Below are 17,830 nucleotides of genomic sequence, written 5' to 3' on the forward strand. Positions count from 1 at the left end.
TTGTATTAAGCGCTGGTGTAATGAAACACTAATAAATAAGGTAAGTCACTGGTATTTAATACCACTATGTACATTTTTGATGAACGATTTACTTTTACATTTACATTTACAAGTTTGTTGTTGATAGTTCGAAACTCGAAATAATAAATCACAATTGTGTTACAATAATGATGCTTTAGACTGGATTCTCATATACCAGTCAACCCTCCTTGTATTTTAAACTACTATGTAGATCTATACGGTATTCTTGTGTGTAATAGGGTACTTCCGTCTGTGTTATCAGGCTACTAATCAATACCACTTGTAAAGTTGAATTCACAAGTTTTCGCCGGATTCAACATTCTTCCCATATTATTATTTTGATTAGCGAACCATGAATCGTTAGCTAACCACAAATCTTGTTTTTGTAAGATAATTTGACTAATAAAATGACGATACAATCCAAGGAACAGTCCCTATGATTTGATACCGTACGTAAATTATCACAAATTTTGTAGTGGTACGATTTTACAGAATTATTTTACTACACGATTATATATTATGTCGAACATATATAAAAAGTTCATTCAATGCTGATTTCGACTTATTCCTTCTTGCTTTTACTTTTTAAACATAACCAACAGTCGTACTTTATTCATAGGAAACGTGTACTTTACATGTTTTCCCCTGCTACTTTTTCCAATATTTCTTCACATATCCATTTTATTGCTGATCACTTTTGAGTACCAGTAATTTATATCGATTAGCTTCATATTTTTTGGCTGACATATTTAAAATGCTATATTTGAATCATGTTAAAAATATTTTGTGTTAATTATTTATCACGATCTGTTTTAAATTTATCGTTTCTTGAGGTGTTAATGATTTTAAAATAATATAAAAACGTCTTGGCTAATACAACCATGCTAAGTGACTTATTAAATCAAAATATTTATAACTTATTAACAGCTTACCATTAATAAAGGAGTGGTCAAATTCTCCCAATATAGTATATAGTAATAGTAGTATACCCCGTCCAGAGATCACTACCTTGCAGAGTTTTTTATGTAAAAAATAATAAAACTTTAACTAATAAAACACCTTTTTTATTTGAGTAATATTTGTTTCGGTTTATTAGGCGGTATTTTAATTTTAATATTATTTAGCGACTGTTGAAAACTCGGATATTTTTATAATTTAATGACAAAAGTATCATTATCTCAAGAACCAATAGGATCTAACATTTTGGATTGAGAAATAATATACAGGGAAAAAATTTACATTGAGGTCATGGATCACTTTTTACATTAAAAATATGAATAATTCCGATATCTAAAATTGCGGCTGGAAATATGATTTACGGTGCCAATGTACACTATTACAACTGCAGTTCTTTGTTTGAAGTTTGTGTTTGATGATGGAACTATTGTGAAAGAAACAAGGAATAAGTGTTAGGTTAGTTATTCACCTGAACAAGAGATCAGATTTCAGATCTTGAAACTTGGTGTTACTGATTTGTTGCATCACTGAAAGATGACAAGTTTTACTGTACTTTAGAGAGACAATTGATTTAATCAATATTAAGTTTAGTATGAGGAATATTTTTGTCTTGGTATTCATATACAACAATTAGTTCCTGCGTATTTTATAATTTAATACAGTTTGAGTTTAATATTCACCACTTTTTTCTTAGTAACATTATTATTTAAAACGCAGAACGTACGCAGTTTTGAAACATTGACGCGATGTTTCAGGAAAACGTCAGTTTGTCAATGATTCATTTCAAAGTTGACAATGACAGTGACAGTGACAGTGACAGGCCTCCCTCACACACTGTCAACATGATGTGACAGAAGAGTGAAGCGATCTACATGGATGCGTTTGTGCTCATATAATTAGCGAGTTAAAAAGAAATGTAATTTATTCAACCGTTGGTTTTCACGGTGGCTTTTACATAGGATTTTGATTACTGTATAAATATAATAATCACACTTTATGCAATTCAATATGAATTATTTTTAAAATTCTTATGTCAGGCATTCTGAAAGTAATAATGTAATCCGGCATAATTTGATTTTATTGCTGGAACAATGGAAGCAAATAAGTTAATGTATGATTTAAATCGTTTTATAGAATTACGTAGTTTTATAGGATAAAAGTTTTTTTATAGGAGCGTTATATTATAAATGCGTGTTTAATACAATTTTAAATTGAACTCAAGTATACAAGTTTTTATTTAGAGAACTATTTTTTATAATCTTTGAAAAATTTTTTACCAGTCAGCAAGCACGTTAGTACGGTGTGATCAGTTTCTGATCAAGCATTTTTATTCACATACCTTTAAATGAAGTTTTCGGAATGAATGCTTAAAAGTGTTTTGAGTAATATAAAAGAAAGTGTAGGCATTTAAATTGTATAACTTTACAATAAAGCAACAAAACAAAACTAAGGGCAAAGATAAGAAGTTTTCATAATATTTATGTACATTTTGAAGAAAATTACGTTTGCGAAATACAAGTTTGCTAAGAAATATTACTTTATAAAATTAAACTTTAAGATGAATAAAATCATGATTGTTTCCAAACACTAATATGTCATGTGTAATATTCAAATCCCGTTTATCAATTTTCTTATATTAAGAAGGAAGTAAACAATATGAGAGAATTAATACAAGAAACATTTCAATTACACAAACATAAGAGTATGAACAAACAAATAAAATTGTGTAGGTGTTTAATTTATATAAATTTAGGAGATAAAAATTTAATGTCATTAAGGAGCTACAAGATAATTTTTTAGACGCCACAATTGTATCTTTTTGCATATTGCTGTGATGAAGTAATGAAATGTTTGAATTGTGTCTAAAAACTTTTTATACTTTTAACTATAAATATGAATCTTGTGCAACAAACTTAATTATATAGTATTTTTATTAATTACTTATATTTTGTATGTAAAAAAGCAAATATTTTAAATTAAAATTTCACCCTTACGTGTACTTTAATCTAACCACAACTTTATTAAAGTATTAGATACCAGTACTAGTTTTCACCTAATTCTACAACGTGATAGAGGATTATAAATGTGTTAAATTAATAACACATACAATACAAAACATAATTTTAGTGAATTATTGTTTCTTATACAGTGCAACATTTTTTACTGTTTTTCGTCTAAAATTGGTCCAACTACCATATAGTTTTTGTTGTGTTTATTATAATTATATTACTAATTACTTAAACGGTCTCTTATGAAAATTCTTATTTAGGCGAAGTATAGAGATTTTTGAAAAGTACTTCATATTCATATTCAGAATGTTTAATTATATATTACTCTAATTAATCTGTTGTTTAGTATTGTGCACTTCTGTTATTTATGTACACAAGTGTCTGGTGACCTTTGTTGTATAACCATGTAAGATTCATCACTGTTACATTTTAATTATCTGTAAATATAAGGTTTAAAGTTCCCAGTTAATTGATGAAACGAAAAGTTACATTGCAACGAAATTATAGCGAATATAATCATCTGCTCATCTGGAAAAACATTGATTAGTAGTTATTCATTCAAATAGGCGTTCATGTAAAAAAGGACCTTCAAATGGTTTTATTAAATTAGCAAAGAAAGTATACCTGATTTTTAATTTTAAAACTACAATAAATTTAATGTAGATTTTTTAGAAAACATTTTTACCAAAATCAGTTTTTTCAGCGCATCAACTACACGACGGAACTGATAATGAACTTTAATTTGTTGGTCTTGTCATTAACCACAACATTATCACTTTGCTGACTCTCTCATCCAAAGACCCTTCTCGTGTGCATAAGATTTGGAACACACGGCAACATCTCCAGATTCACCTTTCAATAAATATACTTCCAGTTCCTTTCATTTCTGCATTGTCAGTTCAAAACTGTTTTAGTCATTTTCCACTTTGACAATAGTGGATATGGTTGCCACGCGCTGTCTACATTGAGATAAGCTGAATATATTGTCTTTGTTACAGGAGAAGAGAGTAAGCTAGCAAGACGGATCGGACCACCCTGTATCTTAACTGGGTTAGCCACACAGCTGAATATTAGTACAGTATGTATAAAACAACGTGGTTTCTTACATAAGTCCTTAAGTTGTAAGTTTAGTATACATATTGCACTAAAATACGAAATGGAAAAATATACATTTGTATTTACTCTTGATAATTGAAAGTGTATATGAAATACGTGTAGTAAGATTACATATTTTTATATTAAAATATACCCGAATCATAATAAACTACATTCAATTAATTAATGTAGCATGAATAATGAGTATATAGCTACGTTTTTACTAGATATGTTAAATGCGTGATAATATGGAAGCATTCAAGAGGTATTAAAGACAAGAAACTTTGAATTAGTTCGAGAGGATTTCTTTGAGAGGATTTACTCTATTGAAGTGTGCCTTAATTTATAACTTTTACATTAAATCTTAAGGGAAAAATCGCGGTTTTTGTTGTTGTTCAAAGCATGCATCCTCTAGATCATCCTCGGAACATTTTCCAAAACCTTCGCCAACAAGTGTTCGTTGTTTCATGGATGGTTTTCCTCACGCTATAAACGCTTGATGCCTTGAAAGTATTACTCGTTAAGTTCAAGTCCTATTAATTATGTAAATTTGAAGAATATTTACGTAAATAAAATAGAAATTTATAGATAATAATTCCATATTATTGTAATGGGTGAATAGAGTATTTTAATAATTAAAACCTTTAATAAATTGGAATTAAATTAATGAGTTTATTACTTAGATTGTTATTAAAAGTTTTTAAAATTATTCTTTTTCAATTCAAAAATTTAATAACAGATATATAAAAATTGTAATCAAACACTTGGGTGTTGAGTCTGGAATGTCCATACTCGAGCACCAATTGAAAAAATAATTAAGGTTAAACATAAATTAGTGATTTCTAAATACCACTGTGATAATTAGTGTAATTACACAATACAGAGTAGGGTAACCACGGTCTTGTAATTAGTACATCCTTTTCATTGTTTTGCGGTCTGTGTAACAATTAACTTTGCTAAATCAGTGGTAATTCTGTGAGCAGTAAAATATGGTAATCAGAGAGGAATCTCTTTACTACCGATGAAAATAATGTAAACCTTTCAAAAGTAAAATAAATATGATTTAAATATATTTGTAAGGAGGCTTATAATGTTGGGCATTTATTAAGTGGACTAAGTAGTCTAAATTGTAGTAGACTATCGGACTAGTCTTAATTGCTTTGATGTGAGTGTTTGTTCTTCTAAAGAATTATCTAAGCTGGAAAAATAAAATCAAGTGATAAATAAATTTTAAGTTTTCGTTTTATTTAACGACATTTTAATGTGAACACAGCGTTATTTCGACACAGAATATTCTGACTGAGAATTGTAGACAAACTTATAGAAAACATTAGCTATAGACAATAGTAACCAGGGCATTCTTTTCTGGAAGAGAAATTTTAAATATTCTTGCGATAAGTAATTACACTCTCAAAGTCATTAATTAATTTAGTAACGTAAAGATAATTTATAAAGTTAATAGTTTGACTGTAACAAATCGAAATGCATGTTTCTTAATTGAATTATTTTTTTGGACCTTTCACTTACATAATATAAGTTATGGTTATACATATATAACCATATGTACATTATATATGTTATTAATTGCAACATACGATACAAAAACCTATGATAATTGTTTTATCCTGAATGATTTTTATTTAGACACAGTAGCGAAATAGATATATCTCCAACATTTTCATACCTTACGTTTATCTCATCAAGTCTCGTTGTGCAATTAGTTTTCCATATTTTGCTTTGTGATTTTTACAAACAAACATGTTTACATAGGGAATTATAATTCCCTATTGTAAGTTATAATTTCTTAAGACAGAATGATTAGAAGAACTATTATTCTATGTGGAGTGGTATGAGTTTGAAGCAGAATTTTGGGATATAAAATAGTTAGATCGAAAGAGAAGGGGTTGAATATAAATATATGAAATTTATAAGGCTACGCAAAAGATTACTGGAAGGAGAAACATGATTTTATTTGTAAAAAAAACACAATAGTCACAATATATAAAGTTATTAAAAACAAGTAACTTTCCTAAATTATATTCAGTTTAAAACGCAATGTTAAATGATTAAAAACATGTAATTTCAATAAGCTGTAAGTCATACTGTAAAAGTTTTGTATTATCCTTTGTATTTATCTCAACATATTTAAACAATCCTTAACTTTTTAATTAGACTTTAAATTTAAATATCTATAATTCCACGTGGAATGTGGGATGATAAAACACATGTGTATGGAACATTTTATCATTAGAGATATTTTGCACATGGTACGTATTAAAAAGAGTTATGCATTTTCATATTAAATTTATAAAATTCTATATTTTACGATACATGTCCGTAAGCGTTGGTTGCTTATAAAGAATTATCATGTGGGTTTAATAATTGGTGACATTAATTATTATATTGATTTTCTTTATTTTGAGACAACGTGTGTGGAGTTGGTTGAAGTAGTAGTGGACAAGTTTTTAAAGGTGGATAACAAAATTATAATAAAAATGGTAAAATATTCAACGATGTACGGTTTTCCCTCAGGAACGCAAACTCTGATGATCTGATGTTATTTATACATCACACGCGGGGAAGTGTAACATCAGGGCTGGACATACGGACTACACTTTAGTAAAAGCTCCTGGGCTTTACATGTACACTGCCTAAATAACACCATCCGCGGGGAATAGTGCCAATACGTGGTTAGAACCAAGGACCGAAACTACACCCTCAGGGTGCCATCATTCTGTTGGTCAACATCTCGGACGTATAATTCTATTTCGTATATGTGGCCAGATCATGGTACATAACTCTACCGTTCAAAATGAACTAGATTCTTAAGATCTCTCACGAAGAATTAAAGGTTGATTTGTAGGAAATTCCATACGAATTTGCAAATAGGGTTGGTCCGTTTTCTCAATTAAAACTTTAACTTTATTCAATAAATTATGATTTCAGTACAAAACTCCTTAACACAAATTTTATAATGCCAATATCACGTTAAGGTATAATATTAATAACAAATAAATCAATACGGAAACAGCGCGTTTGTACTGACTATCATATTTAAGTAGTATTTTACGCTATAGCCTAATGAATGAGTATATTTAGGAGGTGAGAATATACACTATTTTTTGGATACAAAGTAAAATCAAAATTATGACAAACGTTATAAAAAGTTGTCGTAGCACATACCTTTTTATGGAGAACTGTACAAGAAAAAAACATTGAACTACACATCCCATTGTAGTATTCAAATGCGGTTGTATTACTCTAACGAGCGAATACTGTGCAGTTGATAGTGCCACACACGTAGTGATGCGTGTATCTGTCTTGTGTGCTTCTTAACTCCAAAATTGGTTAGTTTTCACTGATGTTAATGCGAGGTAAAATTTTAATATATTTGTTCATATTTGAATAATGGCGATTCCTGTTTAAAAGATTCACTAGCTTGTCAGATGACTTTTTATTTCCACATATTGGAAACCTTTATTTATAGCTACCTTATTTAAAGTTATTGTGCAATTACCTAATCATTAATTATACAAACCTATTTGTTTCATAAAAAAACACTACTGTATGTAAAGTATTCCTTGAAAACAACATATGAGAGAATGTTGTGTTAATCCTACGACATTGTTTAAAATGCCATATATTAACAAGATATATTGCAAGTTTCTCGAACCGTTACTAGAATTAAAAAAAATAGTTGGAAAAAATAACCAAAGCAATTAAACAATTTGTTGGTAAGGTAGAATTTAGTATTAGAGAATGGTCGGGTTTTTACATTTGTAAGTTGTAGTATGAAATGTTTTTAAGTTACTATGCCACGGTCATATGTTCACCATAAATTCAGATTAGTTACTTTAATACCTATAAAACCAATCCTGTAAAGATAGAACTGTTTAATTTGATGACTTGATAACTATTTATACGAAAATATAATTTTCGAATCTGTACGTTGGTTATTTAAAAAGGAAACGGTTCTGAATTTTAGTAGACCCTTTTTCTCACGAGTTGCCTCTTTGTTCCAGCCTCCAAAAATTCCAAAAATTTCAATAAGTTTTAAAATTCTTACTCTGACTCCAGATTTTGGTTACCTATCCAAAGTAACTTAATTTCAAGAAATGTGAAATATAGTGTGTGTGTGTATACATATTATGTGTGTGTGATATTGTTATTACTTTATATTAACAAAATACTTTGCAGATGGTGTACTCATTATGAAGCAATAAGCATGCAATGTGTGAAAGTGAACGTTCTAATATTTCCTGTTTGTCAGCAAGATGTCACCTAGCTGGTTGGCCCCGTGCGTGCTGATGCTGCTGTCCTCAGCAAGGACGGTGCTGAGTTGGACCTTCCACCTGCCCAAGATTGGAGGTTGCCCTGACCTGGCGGCTCAGCAGGATTTTATGCCAAATATCGATAAGGTTCGTGTCGTATTTGTCCGCACTGTGTTTTCTATACTGAGTCTAAAGCACAACTAATTTGTATATAGTATATTAGTGGGCTGCTGAGAATAGTTTTTGTGCATTTAAATCCATTAAGGTGTGATCTGGTCAAGTTTCAAGCTGTCGTTTTATCCATAAATTTAGATGCACGATACTTGTTTACTTGAGAGGAAGATAGTAGTAGATAGTGCTCCCTCAAGGGGAGCGTTCAAGCTTTCGTGAGATGTAACAGCTGATATCCCTCCTCATTGTGGTTGTAGCAAGGGATGTCAAGTTTAGGATCACTTACCCCGAACCTTACCTATCCTGAGTATCCTGTAACTCCAGAAGTAGAGCGAAGGACCTTTAACCTTAAGTGCAATAAGAGTTTTGCTCAACTCCTTGTCCCAAAGTGAACAGAACAGGACATGAAATGTGGATGGTAAATTAAAAAAAAATTTCAAATGTCTTTACTTGGTATCAAATTCAAATTCAATCATTTTATTACCATAAACAATATACATTATATGGCAAAAGTCAGCCATTTAGTATAATCTTTTGCAATCATACCACAGTGTCACATTCACACATACTTATTTTGCATTCATTCACTCCAGTCACTCGCCAATTTTTACCATTTTGAACGCCAGGGTCTATTTCCAAAATTGGTGGTCTTGCAGTTACATGCCAAAAACTCGCCAACATTATAAAATGCCATCGATGCTAAAAAGCGTTTAAGACGGGTTTTTAGCGCCTTAGGTGTTGGTGCATTTTTAAAGGAAGCTGGCAGATAAAATGGACAACTGCTTGCGAAGTCAAGTGTTCATAAACCAACGTTCTATGTTTTCCAAAACGGTAGTGTTGTCTCTGCCTCTTGTCTCATATCTATGCACTTCACGACCCCTCATCAGGGTACATATGGACATACAGAATAAAACTGTTATGTTATGGTTATCACCATATCTCCATATCTTAAGGTATAGGTCAGCTACTTGCATCTCTTGCAGGATTAAATATCATGTATAATATTTAAAGAGCTATAATATAATAAATTGTTAATTAAAATAATGTGATAAAAATTATATTCATATCAACAGATTTGCTGTAATCAGTGTAAATAACAATATCTTGGTAATTTATGTTTTTGTACGACTATTATATTTATGCATAAATATTACTACTGTATAGCTTTGAGCGAGATTTATTTATGTACCTAGATGGATTGGTAACTCTATTACCAAACATGTAATACTTTGGACTTTGGGTCTAAACCAGAAAACGTAAGTCTGGGCTTTAATCTGTTCATCAAGTTTCATATGCTGATAATCATTGTTTGGCGAATTAGCAAAGCAATTTAAAAAGATAAAGGGTTCTAAAATGATAACTAGGGGTAAATAAAGAATAAATATATTAAAGTAAATTCAATAGAAGTTTTAATATACAATATTTATAAAACATATCTGTTAAAATAATGAACTCTCACTGACTGACCATGAAGATAAAATGCAGACCTTGAAAAAGAAACTAAAAAAGATGTATTATTATTCCGATATTTCTAGTTTGGGAACCATTACAAAATTGTAACTGTCTTCTTAAAAGCCGTGTTGTGAACAACTAATAAAAATGAAAACCTAAAATTTTTATCACGAAACTATGACGTGTTATAGATTCTACTATAAAGTTTCTACTATAAGATAATATCGTTCCATTATTTTTTCGATTTACAGAAAGTAAGTAGTGGCTTGTAAATTTCTCTAGGTCCTGGGTTTATATGGGTAAAACCAAAACCCGTTGTTGGTAAAGTACTTCCTGGAAAAAACAAAATGTGTCAAGAGGTTTAAAACCTCGTTGTGGGTGATTCTTTAATAAATCAAAAATTTTAGTTAAATATTCTAATAAACGTTATCTTTAAGACTATTGAACCTATCAGAGTATACCCAGTGTAGGATAAAATTTCAAGTCATTTAAGTTCTACTGTAAATTACATGAATTGTATCTGAATTTTACTGACAGTGCAATGTATTATGTTACAGTTTATGCAGGCACCTTGGTACGTGCAGTCCAGTTTCGACACGGAGATCCTGCAGGGGAAAGGTCGCTGCATGACGGCCTCCTACAAGTACAACCCTCTCAACAAGGCAGTGTTGGTCGCCACCGCTCAGTTCAATGAAGAGTGAGTGAACTTGTAATTATAATAATAATTGACAACACTTAAAATGATAGACTTAACCACTAAATTTTGATTACAACTAAAATTTATCGCACACTATTCACCGTGAGCAGCCTGTTATTTAAAATAAAGTTCTTATTTTTATATGCTTTTTAAGTGACAAAAATGGAAATTTTTAATGCGTAGCTGGTTTTTGTGTACAGGCTTTGATTATATTAGTTACAGAAGGGATGGACCGTTTATATGAACGTGGTTTATTGAGGTCCTGGGGATTTTTTGAGTTAGTTCTGAGGTTTGACGCTAGGCTGCGCCACGTACTGTAATCGTTGCAATTCAAATTCTTACTATTGACCTTTCTTTGCGAAGATTGCAGTCTGAGAGTTAGAGATTACCTCTTGTATAACTGATAAAAGTTGCGAATACATTCAGTTTCTTCTTGTAACAAACCTTCGTTAAAGTGGCATGCAGTATTTTAAGTGAAAAGCTCATTTCATTCAGCTGCATCTTATGTGTTTTTTTCACATGTCATGTGTAAATCGCAAGCTACTGACTCTTCTATCATATATTAAAATATAATATGGTTGAAATCAGTTTTAAAAATGTATTTCTTCTGCGATTTTCTCGTTGCCATCTTGGTTACCCAGAAGACCAAAGTTAAAATGATTGTTAACGCTCTGAAAATCTGATGGAGTGACATGCACCATCACCACAGTCGATGTTGCTTAAATAGAAATAGAACTGCAAAATTTTAAGTTTATAACTTAGTTCGTTCTTAAAATATCGTATAGGTATAGGTAAACAGACATAAATAAAATATTTCTAGCCCCTCGAGTGATGACCTCGCTAATCCTCAGCTAAAACTCAAACTTGCAAAAATAAAAAGAATAAGACATTGTACCTAGCAAAAACCTGATCAGCATGATTAAACTCATCCACCTGATTCAATTGGGGGCTATGAAATACAGGTGTTTATAAAACTACATATTAAACAGTTTTTATTATATTATCTGAGATTCTTATGCTGTAATGGACGTTTAGTTATTACGGTAATAACCTCGTTAATAAATGTAATAAATTTATATTAAATATATAAAATTAGTCTGTTTTTTTTTTATAACTTTTTTTCTATTTCTTATTTATAATCCGGTATAAGTGTAAGTCGTTCTTTATACATGCAAGGGAATTTTACCTTGTAGTTGTCATAGTTTTGATATTAGTCAATCTTGGAATAAACGGAACAGCGACTTGAATCATGTTGAATGATGTCATCAATCTAAACCACAGTTTTAGATTTATTTCCACAGTGAAAATCTAACATGTTATTAATCTTTTAAAAGGACTAATACCAAAAACATTGATCTTGCTCAAAATTTCAACACACATTGTTGGAGAAAACTGTGCAAGTTAATACTGGTGATATACTATTCAGAATAGAAAACAATGTAAAAAAACATTATTAGAACTCTTTTTTATAAACAGTCTGTCAATGAATTCCATTTATAATCCAACGATACATTATTAAGAATACTTTACAGTTTTGTTAGAAAAGGATGTATAAACACTGCAGGTTTGCTACCTTGTTGAAACAAAGGATTTGAGTTGGGTGGATAGGAATGACGTCAAGTAAGACGACTTTACTTCAGTTCCGTTGTTCCATACATACTGACAAGGCGGCTTTTTCTCTCTTTCTTCGGCACTTTTCAACAGTTTCCAAAGTTTGACATAATTCTATGTTAGAAAATTTAAAAACACACTAAGCATAATAAAATTGGAAGTTGTATTGGAACAAACTTGTGATGAGAATTATACATATCGATGTAAACGATGAAGCTATAAAAAAATGTTTGTAGTAGTTTCATACGACAAGTTGATAATGAAACCTTTAATTTTCTGGTAAATATATTTACAATTACAAATCATTTTATAAAATGGTGGTTATTTTACTTTAGTACTCCAATAATACTAATTGGTCTTACAAATTAAGAAAAGACTGGTTGATGGACTCTTCCTCTTACACAGACCTATAGTCTATATGGGGAATTATTCATTGAAATTATGGAAGTGTATATGTTATTGTTTTGAGTATGTGAATAAAAAGATTTTGCTTTGATTTGAAATGCAACGAGGTTTCAGTAATATGCACAGCTGAAGCTCGTTTGTATCGTATATTTTCTTTCCTTTACATTTCAATGTACATCCTCATCTAAATTGTACTATTTTCAGATTTAGCTAGATTCATTCCGAGCAATAGTTCACAGTCATCATACTATGGAGTTTTGCATTATTTAATACATAAAAAAGCAAAGGTTGATATCACCCATAAGAGCATGAATGTAATACTTTACCTGTAAAATGGATCTTGTATTTGTGAATTAGTTCATGAATGTATTTTTAGCTGTTAATTAAATGTTCATATTTCAGTAACAATTCATGGGAGAGATTGGACGCAACTGCCACGCCAGCCAACGCGACTGCTGGTGATGCCAAGTTCGACGTATACTTTGATATTCCGAGTAAGTTTGGATATGTCTTGAATTTTTTATGTTTGATTATATTTCCTATGCCATTATATATATATATATATATATATATATATATATATATATATATATATATATATATATATATATGGGTGTGTGTGTGTGTGTGTGTATGCATAGAAAGGAAGTTCAGAGCAATAATTTTTAAAATAAATAGTATAACTAAAATATAATAAATAAAAACAATATAGTTGAACACAAACGACAATAATTATATCAAACATGTTTATTTACTTCCGCACGTACACTGTTTTATTGTTCTTAAGAGAATTTTATATCTCCAAAAATTTACGTCAATAAAGAAATGCTATAGTTCTTTTTTGTATCTCGAAATAATATAATCTTCTTACAACAGAATGTACCTACTTGATGCTATACTGTGTTCTTCTGTGAAGCTCCTTAAATTAATACAACTTATTGCTAATGTATTCGTTGTTTTTAAAACAATATTTATGCCATGTCAAATTAAATTTCTGTTTTTTTAAACGCATTACACATAAAAAAATTGTAATAAGTTTTACTCGCAAACTTTTATTTATTCGTTTTTGAAAATGAAAGAAATGTTCTTATTGCTTGGCATTAATTTTATGTAAAATTGTAAAGGTTAGTTAGAAGCTTTTTAATTTAAAAGTTAAAAGTCATTACAAGCACTCATAATTATGTTTATAATAGTTTTCTCGTAATATAAAGACTTATAATAAAATATTGCAAGTCTAAAACATTTGTTTGCAAAGTCCTACTACCAGTTTATAATTTGTAGCCACTCTGAGTATAGACACTTAAAATATACCTGTAGTTCAGGGAAGTTAACACTCCAAACCAAGCTAAAGTTTTAGACTGTTGTGTCATATTTTTCCGGAATTAATTATGATGAAGAAATAACTTCGAATTGTTATCACTTATATAAAGATTTTTCATGCTCTGTATTTAAACGAGAGAGTTGTAGATACATGCTCATATATTATATTATCGAGAATCTCGTCTTATCATTGAAACATTTATGCGGCAAGATATGTTATTTAAAATTTACTATTAAAGTGCTTAATAATATTTTTAATAAGATTTAGTCTTACATTTTGAGAATATAATCCTCCAAACCAACAGACAAAAACTGACAAGGAATGAAAGTAAAATGTGTTCTCAATACAAGCAAACGCCATTATATAAAAATTTTATTTATTTGGCTAGTTTCTATTATTTAAACACTACAGTGTCCCATATAACGTAAGTAACTGTATAATTAACCAACACATAATGTACTATTATGTATAGTTGTTAACAAGTAAATATTATTATGATTTAAGTTATTAATAATAAGAAATACTGTATAATAATATACTATCTGTGGCATGTACCAGTCTGGGGAAAGGTGAGTGGAAAGTACTCGGTGCTGGGGACCGACTACGAGACATACTCAGTTATACACGGATGTGGCAGCTTCTTCAGTATTTTACATTATGGTAAACTAAAAATCAATATCGTTATTCGTTTAAATAATTCACCTAAGTTATGTGTAAATTAAAGATAATAGAATATACTATAGGTATTAGGTGTATGATTACTATGATATATGGAACACGGTATATTCCTCAAACAGCCCTTACTTTTTGGAAAGATCTCATGTTTTACAACAATTAATGTAAATTTCAAGTTATAGCAACAAGCCCTTTCTCAAACTATTTGGAGGTTTGTGATCGTTCTGGAAGGTAGTAATTTGACCATTGTTCGGTGCTAAAGGAAAGTTAGTAAGAAGTACAATTGTTAGCTCTTTATTAAAAGTATCTTTATAAAAAATAATATTTGAGCTCTTTATCTATAGATGTTTACACGACTCACTATACTTCAATCGAGGCGAATATTACTCATATCAAGTACTCATCTGACTCTAATACTTAAAAGTATGACGTATGTCAAAGTACTGGTATTTAAATTTCTTAAATGTATGTACCCAATGCAAGCTTCACTGAATCAAACGAACCACATTAATTAAATTGTGCATCTCTTGTGATGATTACTCGTTAGTAGAGGATCAAATTTCATATTCACATCTCCCTTCGCCTGCTTTCAGAACAGAAATCAATGGCTTTTTTCTGCAGTCCTAGAAATGATTTATTACCTATGTGTGTTATAGGCTGTGACGTAAACTTTGACCACTGCTTTAATAGCCTCAACGATTAACCATTGACCTCATTTCGATGTTTAAACCTGACTAAGGTGGTAGGTTACCACAGTCCTCGTCTTAATCTTGAAAATTTTGTAAAATAGTAACACAAAATATCAATTATGAACTTCAATATCAGATGAACTTGCCACAAAAATCCAAAAAGGCATTTGATGTAGTCCAGCTGTTATATGAATAAATTAGTAAAATGTCTTAGTGTTATCAACTTAACAGTAATAGTAAAAGAGTGGATACATTAAAAGAAACAGTAGGTTTCTGCGGCACATCGCTGTATACGTATTTTTACGAGCAATTAAACACAAACGAATCCATTTATGCTGTTTGAATAATTTTACAGTAAAAACTGTAATTTATGGCATCCCATCCATCACTAATGTTAGCTGCTGCAATGTTTGCTACAACTCGTCTGTTAAAAATGTACATTTGTTCTAGGTTTGACTTTTATAAAAAGGTTTTTAAAGATAAGCCTTCGATAAGGAGCCTTAGTCTAATAAGTGTATCATTTGACAAGCGACACATAAAGCTTTAGCTTTAGTTTATGATGAAAACTTTGTTATAAAAATATGAATTTTTAAATACACATATACTTGGTAAAGTTCATAGGGTCGTCTTAAATTTTGTGAGACTTTACACGTTGATACACCTCATATTTGCCGTTAAGTTGTGAAACGTCCCTGTTGTATGGATTTTATGTAACCTTATAAGAACAAACTATAATTTTTCAAAGACGTAGTGCCGAGTTCGTAAAACCGATTCGCATGTACCGAGAAGTACAGCGCTAAATCTGGTTGCACATTCCTTTAAAGTGTTTTTTGCCAAAGCTTTTACTTTACTGTGGTAAAGTAATTAACGTAAACGAAAGAGCGAAATATAAATATGAATCATATCGGTCCTTAACGTACTGAGTGGCGCAGGCCACATTGTTTTTTCCGTGCAGTGGTATTAGTTTGATGTTCAATTTTTTCTGAACACATGATATCAAACGTATTAATATCAAACGCATTTTTCTCAAGCGTATTTCTTTGTTTCCCTATTATTAAGTCTTTTAGATTCTTTAGAAATATAATATTTTAACTAGTTTTTAAGCAAGATACAGTTATTAACCTTGAAGCAGATGTTGTGTACGAAACCCAGTGATCAAAACCGGCTTCAGTTGCAAAGTTTATGTCTAATGTGTATAAACAGTGTGTCGAAACGGTAAATGGCACAAAAACCCAAACAAAGTTGAAAATGTGTATAAAATTTTATTTGATAAATGTTTAGGCTGTTCCTTGACCAGTTTGGTTAGCTATTAAGTTTTCGAGATATAAATTACTTGTAAATCCCATAATGTTTCAATTAAACATTTCCGTGGGAAGAAATGCTGAAGTTAAAATAAAATTTAAAATTCAAGTTAAAATTTGGTATAAAAATTGGTGTTTTAATTATCTCGTCTAAGTTCATTTCATCTCCATACGCCTTTTGTTCCTTTATGGCAACTTCGAATTAAGAAAATCATAATTTCATAATTCTTAGCCTTGGATAATTTTTTTTAAACTATGGTATTTTAATACTGTATTTATAAAATAAAGGTGTAAGTATTTCAGTGTTCCCAAAATCAACCTATTTCTGAAGGGCTGGTTAAAATAGCTTTATACAAACAATCCTAATAAAATTTGTAGGACTTCAAATCAAATTTAGATTATAGTCCTAACAAGTACAACAGTGTAAAATTTTATATTATTTGAAAACTTCTTTAAATTTTACAGACTGCAGTTGGTTGATGAGCCGAAAACAGAAATTGGCGCCAGAAGAGGAAGAGGAATTCTACAACAGTACGTCAAAAGTTCTAGAAAACTATGACTCTTTAGATCCCAAAGAGTTTAAGAAGGTCGATCAAGTAAACTGTGATAAGTGAAAACACCTACGCGTAGAATTGTTCAATTTCACTTCGTATTCAACAAGTCACAGCAATATGGTGAAAGGTGTAACAAGATCCACTAATAAAATGACAATCTGTGGGACACTTAGTTGTGTAATAAAAAGTGCACCGAGGACATGTCTGTGGTTATAAAAATTATGACAACACTGTATGTTTAAGAATAAATTTTGTACATATTTTAATATGTTGATAATCATTATTAATATACACAGTTGTTATAAAATACGTCATAGAACAACGAAATTAGTACAACAGAGCGATATCGGAAAAAATTGAACAAATATGGTATTAAGAAAAGAACGATCCATTGAGTTATCTGTTTGATTTTATATTGTTTAATTTTTCCTCTTTAACCATTTTGAGACTTTTCAATTAGCGTGCCTGAAATATCGACTTTTAAGTATAAACCTGCCTTACAAATGTGGATCATAGCAAACAGTGAATGTATTTCATGGAAACTTTTGGTTATAATTCATTCTTACAAGAGATGACTATGTCTTTTAAGTGAATAATTGTA

At 30.3% G+C, this 17,830-nt stretch overlaps 1 protein-coding gene across 10 annotated transcripts in view; it reads left to right on the plus strand.

Annotated features, from left to right (window-relative positions):
* Positions 1–17,495, plus strand: part of LOC124364410 (apolipoprotein D-like) — a 34,975-nt gene extending 17,480 nt beyond the window's left edge. For 5 of the 10 annotated variants that reach the window (XM_046819868.1, XM_046819874.1, XM_046819871.1 and 2 more), the window contains exons 2-7: positions 3,986–4,065; positions 8,357–8,500; positions 10,534–10,673; positions 13,092–13,183; positions 14,569–14,670; positions 17,141–17,495. In XM_046819868.1, the coding sequence (XP_046675824.1) occupies positions 8,357–8,500; positions 10,534–10,673; positions 13,092–13,183; positions 14,569–14,670; positions 17,141–17,289 (627 nt within the window). In that variant the 5' untranslated portion in view covers positions 3,986–4,065 and the 3' untranslated portion in view covers positions 17,290–17,495. Of the gene's footprint in view, positions 1–3,985; positions 4,066–8,352; positions 8,501–10,533; positions 10,674–13,091; positions 13,184–14,568; positions 14,671–17,140 lie in introns of all 10 variants that reach the window. The other 5 variants (XM_046819865.1, XM_046819869.1, XM_046819866.1 and 2 more) reach the window with 1 other exon arrangement.
* The last annotated feature ends 335 nt before the right edge of the window (positions 17,496–17,830 follow it).

The sequence above is a fragment of the Homalodisca vitripennis genome, chromosome 6, assembly GCF_021130785.1.
Source record: "Homalodisca vitripennis isolate AUS2020 chromosome 6, UT_GWSS_2.1, whole genome shotgun sequence".
Classification (NCBI taxonomy): Eukaryota; Metazoa; Arthropoda; class Insecta; order Hemiptera; family Cicadellidae; genus Homalodisca; species Homalodisca vitripennis.